General features: G+C 42.4%; 1 protein-coding gene across 4 annotated transcripts in view; it reads left to right on the plus strand.

Annotated features, from left to right (window-relative positions):
- Nucleotides 1-18152, plus strand: part of Shrm (shroom) — a 480715-nt gene that overhangs the window by 327874 nt on the left and 134689 nt on the right. For all 4 annotated transcript variants that reach the window (XM_076521392.1, XM_076521401.1, XM_076521403.1 and 1 more), the window contains 5 exons: nt 6534-6905; nt 10909-11224; nt 15212-15454; nt 16816-16970; nt 17239-18096. In XM_076521392.1, coding sequence (XP_076377507.1) covers nt 6534-6905; nt 10909-11224; nt 15212-15454; nt 16816-16970; nt 17239-18096 — 1944 coding nt within the window. The remainder of the gene's footprint in view (nt 1-6533; nt 6906-10908; nt 11225-15211; nt 15455-16815; nt 16971-17238; nt 18097-18152) is intronic.

Raw genomic sequence — 18152 nt, forward strand, 5'->3', positions numbered from 1 at the left:
ACACATGCTCAAATTGTTGTGTAAAATTGTAAACACGCTATCTTCTGATATCTTTAAGGGGTCAGCTGTCTCGCGCAATTTCACTATACGGTCTTTCAAAACTATTTCGTGGACTTTTTTCATGTTTTTCGGAACAAGTGCCGATTTTGGGCGATCAGAGCGTTCGGCATCATCGGTGTTTGTACGACCGCGTTTAATTTTAGCATACCAGTCGATAATATTTGATTTCCCTGGTGCAGAGTCTTCGTAACGCTTATTAAGCCACTGTTTGGCTTCAACGGTATTTTTCCCCATCAAAAAACAATGTTTAATCGATACACGAAATTCTTTTCTAACCATTGTTTTGAAAATTACAAAACTGAGGTCGCTAAAACCACTGTAACCTGTAAACTAATCATCAAAATGTCATGAAATTTTGATATGTATCGTTTGAAGGATGCTACTATCCAGAAATCATATAGGTTTGTCAATAGTGTTGCCATATATGTGTCAGACCGGAAACTTATTGAGTGACGTGTTATTAATGTCGCGTCGCGTGAAATCATAAGAATGAGATCCGTCCACGCGTGACGCGATGCTTGATTCGTTTCTAACAGATTTGGCACGATAGAAACACGCAGGTTCGCGCTCTTCGAATGTCACTCGACTTTGCGTGATTTCACGCGACGTGACGAACGAGCAACGAGCTGACGCTGACAGAAGACTTTTAGCAATGTGCCTTTGCTATTCGGACATCTTGAGTCATTCTCAAACTTGAACAAAAATTAAAATTAAACTTAAAAAGTTAAGTCTAACGAGCTGTAATGAAATTCTAACAAATAAATGACTCCTGCAAAAGATTTTTAAACATTTGCGTCTCCTTCTAGGACATCTTGAACAATCCTCTCTAACTTGTCCAAAAATGAAACACGTGCAAATAAATTATCTCTAATAAAATTCTAACAAATAAATGACACTAGCAAAAAACTTCAGAAAATTTGCATCACCTTCTAGGACATCTTGAATCATTCTGTATCTTGACCGAAAATTAAAGCGACTGTAAAATGCTGTAACAAAATGGTAACGAACAAGTGGCTCTAGCGAAACGTTTGTCCTTCTAGGACACTTTCTGCCCGGTTACAGCTCTGCAAAGAATAGCGATCACGATGATCCGGTGGCTGCATCTTTGAACTTGCAGATGCCCGGTTGCATATGCGCATACACATAAATATACATCGTCACGAGTCCCTCGTCTCCCTTTCACGATTTCATTCGGTTGACCATAGAGACGTTTCCACGGCAAGAAGAAGCAAACGAAAAAAAAGAGCAAGAAAAAAGGGAAGGAAACGGACTCGCCGGCGGGATGCCTTCTTCCTCCGATGGCGGTAAACGTCATCGATCTTGATCGTCGGCCGCGTAACGACTGCCGATTGTGCTCGGACACGAGGGGCCTGAATAAACGCGGAAGAATCTGGGACGGGGCCCTCTATCCGTATCTCTGTCATCGCTGGATACGTCGTGATAACCGATGATATATGGCCGATTGTTCGTCGAACCGCGAATCTTCGGGAGCACTCGGCTGACCCAGATCTCTCGCTTGTTCTCGACGAATGATGACGGTCAATACGGCGGCGTTACCGTTTCCATCGTGCACCGCGCAGCGTCTACCGGCGCGTCGGGATGAAAGCGTTCCGCGGGAGATCGCGGACCCGCGTGGGTAGCAATTTTTCTTGAGTGACAAATGAAAGTAATCTGTTAGCCGGGACTCTTACGGGAACCGGCCGAGGAACGTGTACCGTGTCCGTCGGATTTTCTGAAAGACGTTTCGCAACGCGCGGTTTTCTTTTCACTTTTTAATTGGTCGGTGTTGCGACGCTCGCGAGCCGACGGACATCCAGCGATTCTGATGAACGGTATTAATGTTGTGATTAGAGAAAACCGTTGCTCAAGACGAATTTCTGCCGCGTTTTCCACTCGACTTTTTCCAGAGTTGTTTATACCGTAATTCATTTTCTTCGGACGACTTTTAGGATCTAGTTTTGTAACTGGATCGAGCAGAAAGCAGCTCGTCGTTGATAATTTAATATAATATAATGTTCATTGTAACTGGACTGCAGATTTTACGCATTTATGACGAAAATGATCAAATGCAAAGCAGTAAAAATGTTTAAGCAATTTGAAAATGCTGTTGCATTATTTTCGAAATAATAAAATAATTAAAAAAGAGAGTTTCTACATGGCTTCTGCGTCTTGTAAATGATGCAGGCAATTGTTATTTTGCATAAAAATTCGCAGTCTGATTATACGTATAATTTGCGATTTAGTCTGACGAAGTTTATTAACAGAAAGCATCGAATAATAACATTTCGTTTCGTATCAGGAAAATTACAATCGCCGTTTCCATTGTGCGAGGTTTAAATCGCGAGCATAAAGAATTTTTACAGCGCTCGATTAACAGCAATTGATTTTATGCGCAATGATAAATTTTTGATACAATGTTGCCTTTATTAAAAATTCTGCGCGACTGGTTCTTGCGGAATGCGTAAAATGAAATTCTATCTCCGATACGTTCGGTTCAAATTTTAATAGCCACTCGGGAATGCGCGGTGAATTGCATGAAAATAGAGAACGCGAGCGGTATTGCTGTTTGCATGCGATACGGGTACGAAGGCAGGCGGTGTCAGTAGCTTTGCTCGAGTGATTTCAATGCGTGGTCCAGTGGTGTCGCTGTGGGTTACGCATAGCAAGCGAAGCATTCCTCGGGAGACATTAATTCAGCGATTCGGATACTATACTTATCGTTCTTACGATCATATTTTGCAAACGTAATCGCCGATAACCCGTAAGCGTCGATAAAATCGTAGAAACATTTTATTCGCCGGGTCATTGGGCAAAATAATTAAAACAAGATCGAGGCGTTTTAAATCGTGGCCTTTTAAACTATCGCAGTCATGTAATCGCGGTGCGTTCGATGAGACCAGGATAACATAAAAATTCCTCGTCCCAAGAAATTAAAATCGGAACGCTGTTAATTAGCCGTTCGCATTCTCTCGCGCCTGAAAAACTCGCGCGTAAATGCACAAAAATCCTCGGTCGGCTAACAACCGCTCGAATTAATTCGAGCACGAACCGCCACTGTTTGTGCACGTGGGAACATCGGGCCCCACCCACGGGACAATCGATCCTTGTTAGCAAGGTGTCAATGAGGCGCGCCCCCGCCGGTATCCGCGAATCATTAGGCTGGCCGTAATTTGGGAATGGGTTTATCGAGCTTATAGATCGCGGCGATAGGCCGCGTCGCTATTAGCACGGCTCATTATTGTTCGCACGGGCCCGGAACGCGGCTGGGAGGTTAAACAAGCACCGGTGAGAGGTTTCCTCGGATTTAATCTTGACGCGGACACGCCTAGCGTTCGATTCTACGAGCTCGCGCCTACTCCGGGACAATGTACTTCTCCCCGCGAACAAATTGATTAGTATAACGCCGCTGGTAGTGACGTGCGCGCACGCACGCGATCGCCGATCTGCTCGGATCACCTTGGACATCGGGACGTTCCTGCGATGACATTCGCAAACCGCCGATTAAATCGGCTTAACGATCTCCGACCGTTCGGGGCCGCTCGCGAGATTAAACCTCGTTCGATCGATATCTTAATTAACCTCCCGACCGATCAATTAAGTCGAAAGACTTGCTCATTTTTATCGGGCTCGAACACGCGAACGACGACGCGGTCGATGCCGAGCCTCGTCGTTTTCGACGCGAGATGAGACGGACACTTTTATCGGGAGATGATGTCAGCTAGAAACATCGATGCCCGAGAGTGGTATCATCGTGGAAAGTACTTGTACGGCGAGCTAGAGAGACTGCTAGACGGCGTAAAAACTGAAGTCTCGAGGTTGAAGTAGTCCTCGTGATGATCCGTGACACGAACTTAATTGATCCATCGCCGAGCTCGCTGAAAAACAGAGTTGCTAAGATGTTAGCCGACGACTCGGCGTGTTGACCCGAGGCGGCCTTCGCGATCGGCTGGACTGCCGGTGCTTTTTTACGTCCTCGCAGTTCTCCGTTCCACCTGTTCGTTTTCGTTACAAACACGTAAAATTTCCTAACGATTACTCGATAACGAATCTTCTTCGCGAGAGATTTACTGTAATCGAATTAATTGAACCTAGCGGTGCCGTAACTTCGTCGAAAAAAAGCGTCGAAATTTTCTCCCACTTCGTACGATCATCCAATCGTAAGCCAACAATCGCCACCTCAAGCTTGTGTACTTACATTGTACTAACTTCCGTTGCTGCAATCGTCGATGCAACAGAGGACGTAGTTATTTTACGATTTATCTAGGCAGACGAACAATTTCTATGAAGAGGAAGGAGAGAGGAAGCGAGATAGACACCGGTATTTTGGGTCAATAGCTTTTTGTGTAATTTTCACTCACGTTGCGAAGAAAAGAGGAGATCGACGTTGCCTGTGATAGCCAGAAATTGTTCATATTATTTCTCATTCGTCTCGAAGAAAGCGAGAGAGCGGCGTTGCCTATGTTGCTAAAATTGCTCGCGTAAATTTAACTTGCTCTGAAGAGAAGCGAGCAGCGTGGCGTATACTATCCAAAAATAGTTTGCATAATTTCAATTGATTGCAAAGAAGAGAAGACACCGAGGTTCCTTGTACTAACCAAAAAAGTTGTTTACACAATTTTAATTTGTTCCAAAGAAGCGAAGAGATCGATGTTGCCTATGATAGCCAAAAATTGTTCGCATTATCATAACTTATTTCGAAGAAGAGAAGAGAGCAGCGTTGTCTATACTATCCAAAAATGGTTTGCATAATTCGAACTCGTTCCGAAGAAGAGAAGAGACCGACGTAGCGTGTTCTATCCGAAAGTAGATCGTACAATAGTTTAGTCTTATTCCGAAGAAAAGAAGAGAAGCAGCGTTGCCGGTGTTAGCCAAAAATTGTTCGCGTAATTTTAACTTGTTGCAAAGAAGAGAAGAGACCGACATTGCCTGTGTTAGCTAAAAGTTGTTCATATAATTGTTACTTCTTCCGAAGAAAGGAAAAGAACGACGTTGCATATGTTGCTAAAATTGCTCGCGTAAATTTAACTTGTTCTGAAGAGAAGAGAGCAGGGTTGCCTATACTATCAAAAATAGTTTGCATAATTTTAATTTATTGCAAAGAAGAGAAGACACCGAGGTTCCTTGTACTAACTAAAAAAATTGTTTACACAATTTTAATTTGTTCGAAAGAAGCGAAGAGATCGATGTTGCCTATGATAGCCAAAAATTGTTTGCATTATCATAACTTATTTCGAAGAAGAGAAGAGAGCAGCGTTGTCTATACTATCCAAAAATAGTTTGCATAATTCGAACTTGTTCCGAAGAGGAGAAGAGACCGGCGTAGCGTGTTCTATCCGAAAGTAGATCGTACAATAGTTTAGTCTTGTTCCGAAGAAAAGAAGAGAAGCAGCGTTGCCGGTGTTAGCTAAAAATTGTTCGCGTAATTTTAACTTGTTCCAAAGAAGAGAAGAAACCTGTGTTAGCTAAAAGTTGTTCATACAATTGTTACTTCTTCCGAAGAAAGGAAAAGAACGACGTTGCATATGTTGCTAAAATTGCTCGCGTAAATTTAACTTGCTCTGAAGAGAAGAGAGCAGCGTGACGTATACTATCCAAAAATAGTTTGCATAATTTCAATCGATTACAAAGAAGAGAAGATATCGAGGTTCCTTATACTAACTAAAAAAATTGTTTACACAATTTTAATTTGTTCGAAAGAAGCGAAGAGATCGATGTTGCCTATGATAGCCAAAAATTGTTCGCATTATCATAACTTATTTCGAAGAAGAGAAGAGAGCAGCGTTGTCTATACTATCAAAAAATAGTTTGCATAATTCGAACTCGTTCCGAAGAAGAGAAGAGACCGACGTAGCGTGTTCTATCCGAAAGTAGATCGTACAATAGTTTAGTCTTGTTCCGAAGAAGAGAAGAGAAGCAGCGTTGCCGGTGTTAGCCAAAAATTGTTCGCGTAATTTTAACTTGTTGCAAAGAAGAGAAGAGACCGACGTTGCCTGTGTTAGCTAAAAGTTGTTCATACAATTGTTACTTCTTCCGAAGAAAGGAAAAGAACGACGTTGCATATGTTGCTAAAATTGCTCGCGTAAATTTAACTTGCTCTGAAGAGAAGAGAGCAGCGTGACGTATACTATCCAAAAATAGTTTGCATAATTTCAATCGATTACAAAGAAGAGAAGATATCGAGGTTCCTTATACTAACTAAAAAAATTGTTTACACAATTTTAATTTGTTCGAAAGAAGCGAAGAGATCGATGTTGCCTATGATAGCCAAAAATTGTTCGCATTATCATAACTCATTTCGAAGAAGAGAAGAGACCGACGTAGCGTGTTCTATCCGAAAGTAGATCGTACAATAAATTTAGTCTTGTTCCGAAGAAGAGAAGAGAAGAAGCGTTGCCGGTGTTAGCCCTAATTGCGACTAGGCGGCCCCAGAGCGACGGTGGAGCTAACAGAGACTATTTTGCTCGGTATTCCAGGTGTATCCCGGATGGCGGGGACGTTGGTTACACGATGACGGAACTGCAGCCGTCGCCGCCAGGATATCGAGTCCAGGATGAGGCCCCGGGCCCACCTTCCTGTCCTCCGGGCCCGTACAAGTACGCGAGTCACGGCCACGGGGCCGAGCCTACCAATTTCAAGAGTGCCACGTCGTATCCTCCGGAAGGCTATGCCCTCAAGCAGAGTCCGTCACGCGCGGCGCTATCTAACGAGTACTATAGGCGCAGAAACGACGGCAGGAGGTCCGCGGAGGAGCACGAGCCTGCCAACAACCCGGCTAAGAAAGCCACGGCTCCCGGTTACAACGAAAGTCACAAGAAGAATACTGCTGGCTACAAAAACGACAGCGGGTACGCAGCCTCTCCAATCAACCCTCGACTCTCTCTTCTTCTTCTTCTTCTTCTTCTTCTTCCTCTTCTTTCTCCTTAGTGTCTTCCTCCTCTGCTTCTTCTTCATCTTCGAGTTACGCCGAACGAGCATCGATGAACGAGCCATCGATTCCCCGCGAGTACTTTTAATATGTTGTCCGTTGGTTCTTCTAATAGGCTTTCAAACCCGAGAATTAATAGTTCAAGGGTCCGCTAATCTATTTTTTCGAACGCCTTTCCCGGCCTGTCCCGGTGAAGTAAATTGGTCCCTTGAGTCGATTGTGAACTGTAAAAGGGTAAAATATGGGGCCGGTGTACACGCGAAGCGACGTTAGATCCTGGAAATGCAATTTATAGAGCAATTGCCGGCGAAGCGGTTTAAGTGAATAAAGTACGAGCTTCTATGAAATCTGATATATGTATCTTTCGCATAATCGTATTTGCTAAAAACAAACAAAAAAAACTTGTAAGCAGCACTTCTAACCTTGCGTAAGATCGTAAATTATGTTCTTTACGAGGACTTTTAAGCGGGTATTAAATGAATGAAATATTTAGGGGATCGTTGCTTTGTTCAATTAACGACTGGATTCATCGTTTAAAAATTCTTCGTGACTGGTCACTTGAAAATTTATGTTCGAAATAAGTCGTTCGATCTTTCTACGCAGCGATGCCGCTTTTCCTGTAATGATTTATGAATACTTTCAGTTTGGTGGTTGAAGACGTTCCAACGAAGTTCGGAAAATTTTGTTTAAACCTTCGTTGCACGTTTTACCAATCTGTAACTCTAACGCCATCGAAAGAATCGAACCATGTTTACTTCATCTTCTCGTAAGTGCATAAAAAAATGGACAGTTTGGAAAGGAGAGATACGATTATTTGAGTCATCTAGCTCCTTTTTACAGTTGTTGACAATCGGTAACTATAAAAACGCAAGGCTCGAATAATCGTATCTCCTCTTCTAAAATTGTCCATTTTTGTACAGAATCTGAGCGCGAATTAGGGAGAATTTACCGTAAATATCGCAACGAACGTTGCATACGATTTGCCGCGACGTCGCTTTTCCTGTAATGATTCAAGAATACTTGCGTTTTGGTGGTTGGAGATGTTCCAACAAAGTTCGGAAAGCTTCGTTTAATCCTTCGTTGTACGTTTTACTGATCTGTAACTCTAACGACATATTTACTTCATCTTCTCGTAAGTGCATATTAAAATACAGTACATTCTCTCTAATTCGCGCACATAAATGTACAATTTGGGAAGACGAGATACGATTATTCGAGTCATGCGGCTCGTTTTTATAATTGTTGATAATCGGTAACTATAAAAACGAGCCGCAAGGCTCGAATAATCGTATCTCCTCTTCTCAAATTTTCCATTTTTGTACAGAATCGGAGCACGAATTAGGGAGAATTTACCGTAAATATCGCAACGAACGTTGCATACGATTTACCGCGACGATCGGTTTGCTTCTCTCGAGGGGACAATATACGGAAAAGTCCGTATTTACATAAACATCCGCGGTCTATTCTCGGCGACACGACCGCATTTCAGCACAATGCGGTACAACCGTACGATCAGCCCACTGCATTCGCTCGGCACTTTATCTGCAATGTAAGCGCACTTACACCGATAAGTGGCACTCTCGGCAATAAAGTCATACCGTGAACTGAGCGAGCGAGCGAGCAACCGTGTTGCGACAAGTGTTTATGATAGGAGAACGGTGGCACGGTTCCCCGAAGGGTCAGTCCCGGAATCAACCCCTATTACACGGGAATTAATTGTTCCGCTAATGAGAAACAAGTTTCCACGGTTGTACGGCAGCTATCGGGCAGCTTTTTGCGGGCCAGATAAGAGATACCGTTTGGCAGCCAATTAGACGTTTCTGTATTAGTCTCGGCACACTTAGATTTCGCGATAGGTCGAACGTTCGCCGCGCGCGCGCTCTCGCGCGGCGATGCTCCCGTCGTTACCGGGGTCCAGGAACGATGGTTGCAATTATAGCCTGATTATACGTGATTCCAGTTACGCTGAACTTGTTGACTATTCCATAAATTATGCGGCGGCCACGCATCCCGGTAATAAAGTGGTTCAATGACATCGGGCAACACCGAGACCCGTTGCCGAGCCGACAGCTACCGGGACCATGAGCGTTTTATGAGTGATTCATTCAGCTAATCCGGCTAGAGGTCGCGCCCAGGGATCGCGTCTTCTCTGTTCCGAGCACCGTATCGCGAAATATAATCGCCAGGCCGGCGAATATTTTTACGCGGAATAAAAAGTTTTTCGCCTCGGCCGGTAAACGCATAAAATCCGCAGACCAATAATTACGGAAAGCTAGCCAGCGTCGCTGCCAGGCCTCCCTGATTCGCTTAGGACGCGCTGGCTTTTAATGGACTGCGTCGAGTTTTGTTATTTTTCGACGGTAATCTGAACGCCGACGAGATTACACTGTCATTTTGCGTCGTACCGCCGGTGCTAATGAATATTGATTACGATGCGCGAGGAAATTTGTTTGTTGATTGTGTCGAGGCGACATTAGCGGACGCCGGTTGACAAATTGGGGAAACAGTTAGGGCTGCGGCCGTGAGGGTAAATGTTGTATTTTTGCCGACGGGGCGTTACTGGAATGCGTAATTTTATGGGGTTGTTTATTATTATACAGGAGTTCCGCCGCGCAACATTTTTCTCTGGCTCGGTTCTAGTATCGCGCGCTCATTTATCTTATAAATTGCTTAGGCGACAAAAACTTTCTATTATCCGTCGTTAATAACGTGTCTACTCTATTTTTGCTAGAAAAAGTTATGCACATAGTAAAAACAATTTTGTCTTGGTTCTTATTGAAACTATTTAAGAGACTCCGAGTTTGCACAGAGATCTGCAGTCGAGCAGAAAAAATCGAATTGGAAAAGAGATCGAGGGACAGAATTATTTTGTTTGTCGGGAAATTTTTCGTAACAAGAATTCGTTATAAAGACTATTAACTTTTACCAATGTTATTTACCAATGTCTTTTATATTTGAAAAAGATAAAAAAGGCAAAGATAAAACTGTGTGCTCAGACACATTGATTCAGTCGTCCGCCTAAAGTATCAAAATAATTTGAAGCCTTAATTGTGTCCCACGTGTACGAGTGACACAATATTTTTGTCTCCATCTGAAAATCGATTTTTATTAAAATTAGATTATTTTTATTTAGATTACAAAAGTAATTGTAGTAGTACATTTCATGTTCTTTATTCGAACATAAGTAAATAAATTGTGTTATTTAGTTATTTACATTTAGTTATTTACTTTTATAAGCATTGGTGTGAGAAAAGTTAACGTATTTCATAATTTAAGACAAATTATCTGTACGGAACTATCTTGAAATAGCCTCTTACGATTTTTCTCTATCGAAATTAACTTAAATACTGAAAGAAAAATTATCTGTTAGGAATTATCATACAGTAAAATTTCGTACGAGGGATGACCAAAGTCGAAGCTTAAAAATTCGGGTATATATAAAATAAATAAAAAATAAATGCAAATCAAATAAATAAATAAAAGAAAAATAGTCTGTACGAAACTATTTAAGAATAGAATCTCTTGCTAGGGAGAAAAATTAGAAATTACGAATATTGGAAATGGGTAGATAAATAAAAGTAAAACGCAGTGAATTAAACTTATCCCTTTTAGTTTATTAATTTGATGTACGAGGAAGGACCGTCTTTACTCTCCTGATTGCTCCAGGAGACTGAAGACTATTCACAAAGACAAAACCAAAAACGTCACCTAAAGACAAAGAGCACTCTGTTCTATATACCTATGAAATCATTGTTTATCTAATGGTACTCTGGCGAGACTCTCGGCGTCGATTCGTTTTTGTAACTTATATGCTAGAAGGAAAAACTTCTGAGTATTCAAAAGAGAGAAAATAATCCAATAACGAATAAAGGACGAAGGGTTAAAGGTCAAAAATGAAGAACGAGTTTTTTCTGTTGGCACAGATACAGCGAGAGCGTCGGATTTGACAGTTTCACGCTGCCTCTCAACGAGAGAGACGAAGCATCACCACCGCCAACGCCACCAGTCCGAGACGCTTCCAGCCTCAAAGGTGTCTGCTATGGGCCTGGCCACGAGAAGTACCCATCGTGGCCCAGCGCGCCGGAGAGACACCCTGACGAGGACGTTCACGGCGCAGGTCACAACAGCGGATCCCATCGTTCCAAGTCCTGGACCGATCACACCAATTACCCGAAGGAGAAGCCAGCCCAATACACCAGACCGCACACGAAGAGGCCCAATCCTGCGTTCACGCAGCAGGTAACGTTCACCCTCCGCCATACCTGTGATTAGTCCCGCAAGAAACCGCTCTATGATTTTTCGAAACCAAATCTTCGAGAACGCTCAGCCACCGTAGCACGACCGATCATAAGTAGAAGCTAAATTGACCGTGCAATTTTATACTTTCTTATTTTGCTGCTCGCATGAGCTAGGCTCGCATTGGCTGACAGGAGAACATTCCGTTCACAAAATTTACCTAATGCTCGACGCGGTAAATTATTACGAGCGATATTTCGAACTTTCGTATCCTTTCGAAAATTCGATCGTTTCTTGATTTTAGATGCTGTGACATGTTTGATCTCTATTCGATTGCACTGATTTTGGTGTACGGTAATGTCTCCCTAACTGGCGCTCTCAGATTGCGCAGAAAAATTGACAATTTGGGAAGAGGAGATACCATTATTCGAGCTTTGCAGCTCGTTTTTATAGTCTCGTTTTTATAGTTATAATCGCCTCTCTTCTCCCTAAATTGTCCATTTTTGTGGACAACCTGAGCGTCATTACCGTACAGTAATGTCTCCCTAACTGACGCTCTCAGATTTCACACAAAAATGGACAATTTGAGAAGAGGAGATACGATTATTCGAGCTTTGCAGCTCGTTTTTATAGTTGTTGACAATTCGTGACTATAAAAATGAACCGCAAGGATCGAATAATCGCCTCTCTTCTCTCTAAATTGTCCATTTTTGTGGACAACCTGAGCGTCATTACCGTACAGTAATGTCTCCCTAACTGACGCTCTCAGATTGCGCATAAAAATGGACAATTTGGGAAGAGGAGATACGATTATTCGAGCTTTGCAGCTCGTTTTTATAGTTGTTGACAATTCGTGACTACAAAACTGAACCGCAAGGATCGAATAATCGTCTCTCTTCTCCCTAAATTGTCCATTTTTGTGGACAATCTGTGCGTCAATTAGAGAGACATTACTGTATCTGGGTTATTTTTATGTACTTCTCCATAATATTTGCATTGTTGGTTCTTCATTCTTTGTTTACGTTTCGCGTATCTGGGTGTACAATTTCAGAAAACGTTTGATATTGATACAGTAATTGATCGCATTTTTTATAACTTTAGAGTTTTTAGAGCAACGGTCAAACTATTGGTACGATGACTGGTGAATCATTATCTTGTTGCAACTGTTAGATCCTGACCAAAGATACATTCGGAATACATATTGAAACGACAACTTATTTTTAAATCTAGGCGAATAGCTGCGTGATTCATGTGTGAGTCACGCTGTAGGCAACGTGTTGATTCAACAATTACGTGTCATTGACTATGTCAACATCGAACAAACGAATACATGAAATTAGAAGAAAATGCAACACACTTATGAAAAACCATACTAGAGCTTTCTTCAAAGGACACTTTGGTTTGTCAACAAACAAGAAATGAATAGTTCACCTGTATAGAATACAAGCATGAAAACATAAAATTGCGAGTAAAACAAACACGAGTGAAAGGAAAAGAGATCCTTTATGAATATAAAGAAATAATGTCAACAACATAGTTTAACCGTTTGAGTCCAAGCAGCGCGATCGCGCTGTTCAGCTCTTGTGTCGCGATCAAACTTTAGTGACGCACGTACATCGCATAGCTGCTTTTTCTCTTTTTTTTTCTCTTTGTTTTGTTTGTCAATCTCGACAAGCGCTATCGCGCCGCTTGGTTCTCATCGCAATCAATTAAGACAGAGATGTCAAACTCAAAAGCTAACTCGGGCCAAATAAACAATGCTTAACTTTAGGTGGGCCGCAAAAAAGAAAAATCAATGTTCATAGAAACAAATATGTTTATTTTGACTAGTACATTGTAATAAACATATATAAAGTTAAATTATTGTTTACGTCCCGATACTTGACATCAAAAATGTTCATCTCGGGCCGCGAGTTTGACACCCCTGAATTAAGACAAGCGCTATTTACGCTGTTCGCCACTTTTTCGACCGTGTTCTCTGAATAACCCCTGGCACTCAAACGGTTAAATGTAGACATTTTGTCCATATTTGGAATGCACATTTAGTCAGATAAAATTTTGAACAACCAATATTATTGCACGAAATCGATAGGACGACCTAATTTCTACTCTCGTCGAGAGACCATTGACTCATCCTCCGAGCTCGTACAGAAACGTTCTCGGATAGCGGCGCGTTTCGCCGAAAGCGATACGTCACCGTGCCAATTACGTTTTGTAAGGTAATTCGTCCGTGGACGTGTCGGCGTGGCGAGTATTCGTGCGTCGCAGTTGGTTACGAAATTGAAAACTCATTTGCAAGGAGCACCGAAGCACTTTCGACGGTGTTAACGAGTCACGAGCAGAGGAGGGGCCCGGTCAGGGAGGAGAGGCGTTATCGTTCCGTTTTCAGAGCGTTTTAATCGGCGCGCGAGGTTTTACGGCGGGCCCGGGAAGTTTAATTGGCTCCGGGAACGTGTCGCGTTAAGCATCGGGCCCCGGCGTAGGTCAGAACCTTGGCAAGACCGTGCTGCGCCCTAAAACGACGAAGACAATTAATCTCCCACACCCGCACCCTCCTTTCTCTCTGCGGGTGACATAATCGTCGCCAGCCGGCGAAGTAGGCCAGCAGTTTCGTGGCAAACACGCGAACGGTGTTGTTCGCTGCATGGGGTCACCGGGGACCCCGTGTCAGAGGTAGGCAAGTTTCATCTCGAATCCGAAGGATCGACCATGCCGGATTTTTATTCGCGAATAACGAAGAACGATTTTATCGACAATAAAAAAACCGAATACTGAATTTTGCGTTCATTTTGTATTGAATTTATGAAAAATTGTTGTATACAAATTTATAGAATAATTATTTTCAAATTATAAAGGGACAAAAATTTTAATATATTTACAACAAATTTTCTAGAATTCTGTATTATTTAATAATATAATTCTGTGACTAAAGATATTATAAACTATATCTGCTATAGTTTATAATATTATAAGCTATATCTATATATTTTTTAAATATTCATATTATTTAATAAACGTTTGTTGTGACTAAATTGTATCTATAAAAAGGACAATATTGAATTTATAAAAACGGTTATATAAAAATTTATAGTATAATTATTTTATAAAGGGGCAAAAACACTAAAATATTTATAACAAATTTTCTAGAATTTTATATTATTTAATAAACGCTTGGTGTAACTAAAGATATTATAAACTATATCTATTACAATTTATAATATTATAAACTATATAACGATCTAAGTTGTAACTAAAGATCTTATTATAAACTACATCTATAAAAATGACAATATCGAATATACTTAGACTTTTCGCCATTTTTATTACAACGTAAGCTCGTACAAAGGAATTTATTCGATCGTTTCTTAAAAAAATGAAAAATGTGAGACCGATCATTGTAGCCGCAATGATAGATTTGGTGTCGATCGTTCGACAAGCAAATCTGAGATCGAACCATCCACGTTCAGTTATTTAAAATGTGTTATGCAAATTTTTTCATCCGTAATAGAACAAGTCGAGCCATTTTTTCCGATTTAACTTGAATTCTGGCGTATGAACTCGAAGATGAAACCAGCATCCGCCGCTGTCGAATAACTTGATTTTTATTTTTTCTGAAAGATTATTCCAATATTAATATCTCGCGGACCGGATTCCACTCTTTCCAGTACGCGTTGCGAGACGGCATCGGTCTTAATGCGCCCGTAAATTATGCGAATTTCGTTTTGCTCGATGTATAGGACTTCCGTATTAGCTGGCGTAATTAGATCGTTGCATTAGATTTTCAATTGAACGATGCGCACCGTGCACCCCCAGCAAAAAAAACGGGATACTCAGCTTTAACAGCCGGATTATGGTCCCCGGTGAACCTCGCATACGCGCGATTACGCAACGAATTACCTACGCAGCCGGCGTGCACGCGGTTCGGATAGCTACTAGGGAACAGTTACCTCGAATGGCTCTTAGACGGAACAACGATTTTCCTCGTTGCAGCTGAAGACCGTCATGGAGCGCTGCGAGAAGATCCCAGCGGAGACTTTCGAGTCGCGGAACAGGGCCAATGTGGAAGAGGAGCCGAGATTATGGCCCCGCGTCGATCGCGAGGGAAAAGCGCTGGGTGACGAAGAGTATGTCGTCCCGTCGCCGCCGGAACGCGAGCAGCAGACCGCTCAGACCCTCAGCCATGCTGATCTGGAAGCTTATGTTAGGAGCTACCAGGATCCCCAAGTGTCCCAGGTAAATACCGAATCATTTACTTTCGAACAAAATCTTATTCCTGCGTTTCTTATATTTCGTTTTATTCTATTCGATTGGCCAACATTTTGATCGCGATACAGCTTCGTCTAATTCGGAAAAGTTTCACGCGACTTGAATCGAATGTCTTCCTAATACTGACGTAGATATATCTAGCATGTAAATCTTAACTCTTGTATTAATCCCTTGCCCCTCTTTGGCAAGACTCGCGATGAGGATTCTAGTAAGAAGCCACTACTTCAGCCATTATTTTAAATTCGTTCTCTTCTGAATCTAAGCATTCGAGTAAATATTGGCTCACTATATACAGACAAATCTGCTTTTGCTTCTAAGAAATTATTACAATGGGAAAAGTAATTGTTGTAATTGCGAAGATAATGTCTCGGCAAAGGATTAATGTTATGTGTTATATTATTCTTATGCCACTATTTCAACCAGAGCCATTATTTTAAATTCCTTCTCTTCTAAATCTAAGCATTCGAGTAAATATTGGCTCACTATATACACACAAATCTCCTTTTGCTTCTAAGAAATTATTACAATGGGAAAAAAAATTATAGTAATTGCGAAGATAATGTTTCGGCAAAGGATTAATGTTATATGTTATATTATTCTTATGCCACTATTTCAATCAGAGCCATTGTTTTAAATTCGTTCTCTTCTAAATCTAAGCATTCGAGTAAATATTGGCTCACTATATACATACAAATCTGCTTTTGCTTCTAAGAAATTATTACAATGGGAAAAGAAATTATAGTAATTGCGAAGATAATGTTTCGGCAAAGGATTAATGTTATATGTTATATTATTCTTATGCCACTATTTCAATCAGAGCCATTGTTTTAAATTCGTTCTCTTCTAAATCTAAGCATTCGAGTAAATATTGGCTCACTATATACACACAAATCTCCTTTTCCTCCTAAGAAATTATTACAATGGGAAAAGTAATTATAGTAATTGCGAAGATAATGTTTCGGCAAAGGATTAATGTTACGTGTTATATTATTCTTACGTTTTATTTAACATCGACTCACTATTAGGCGAAGGATCTGTTTAAATTCGAAAGTGCTGTTCTAGCCCCGCGTTGAAGTCCCCCGCATGATGCATCTATCCATGCATTGATGTTTCCCGAGAAACACGCCTAACCGCGCGTTGAGGTCTTCTAGGCAGTGCGGCTAGCCTTGCGTTGAAGTCACCCAAAGCGATGCTTTTGTGTTCACAATTTTATCTGACGATACTTTTCGAGCTATTCAAGTCGAATTCTTATTTAAAACGTTGAATCTGAAATTTAGATTCGACTAGTCGCTTTAGATTATTGATGTAAGCAACTTCTGTTGGCGCAGGTGGACATATACAGGGAGGCCACACTGACACAAGCAGGTCTCGAGGAGTACACGAGGGTGCAGCACTCTCAACAAGCCAGCTACGCACAATCCGAAGGCTACCACAGTTATGTTTCCAGCGTGGACTCCACGACGAACACCCCGTTCCTCGACAGGTATTGACAATATTCTCGATTCTCTTTGTTGTTTCAAACGGTTTGCTTTAATTTCTCATCTACAAGAAAGCTATTACCGCATTTATTACCAACAATGAACTTCCAGCTCGATCACTATCTATATAATCGCTAAAGCTGTCGAGTACATCGACATATTGGCATCTTTAACGATTTTATAGTAATTGCGGAGATTCGTTCGGAGTATCATCCACTTTCACGGCGAACTGAAACATAATTAATCCAACAATTTCCGTTGCTTCCCTTCCAGATTACGGAGAGACAGCGAGGCAGTGGCACAAAGGCCAACCTCCACCTGGGAGGACACCTCCAGAGAGGGGAGAGACAGCGTGGTGACCACCTCGAGCGGCAGTGCCTCGAGCAGCGAGACCCTGAAATGGCACGGCTCGATGTCGGACGTGAGCGTGTCTAGCGGTCTACCGGCTCGGCAGAGTACGTCGGATCGCTGGCACCACGGTTCAATGTCGGATGTCAGCAGCGTGAACGGCGGGATTCTGCCGCAAAAATCGAGCAACGGTTGCCACGACAAGTGGCAGGGTTCTATGAGCGATGTGAGCAGCACCGGGCTCTCCCCGACCACGAAGGGCAGACACAGCGAGAAATGGCCCGACAAGTGGCAGGTGACGATGAACGACCGCAACAAGCAGAACCAGGGCAGATCCAGCTTGCCAGCAGTGATCAGCCATTGTAGCTCGTCGACGAACGTTGCCGACGTTTCGACGGTGCGAGAGAGCAAGTGGCAGGAGTCGAACATCGACGAGGAGTCGCTGGATAAATCGCAGGCGAGCTCCGAATGGGACGGTTCCATGCGGATCGAGAACGATAAATATGGATCGCTGGCGCAGCCTATGCCGCAGAGCCCTATTCGCCAGCAGCCGACGAGTCCCCAGAGTCCGGAGACCTGGAACCCGATCCACGGGTCCATGTCCGACGTCAGCCAGTCCAACGGACTGTCTTGCAGCAAGCAGCTGATCGCCCACAGCGCCAGAGTGCAGACTCCGCAGAGACATCATTCGGAGAGCGTCCTCTACTTGGATCGCGAGAGGAACCAGCGAAAACTGTACCCTGTCAGCACCACGCAGCCTCAGGAGCCTGCGCAGACCACGAGGTACCGCTACAAATTCAGTTCGCAACTGTGTTTGACTCTGTCAATAAAGTAGGAGA

Source organism: Megalopta genalis, chromosome 1 (genome assembly GCF_051020955.1).
Source record: "Megalopta genalis isolate 19385.01 chromosome 1, iyMegGena1_principal, whole genome shotgun sequence".
Taxonomy (NCBI): domain Eukaryota; kingdom Metazoa; phylum Arthropoda; class Insecta; order Hymenoptera; family Halictidae; genus Megalopta; species Megalopta genalis.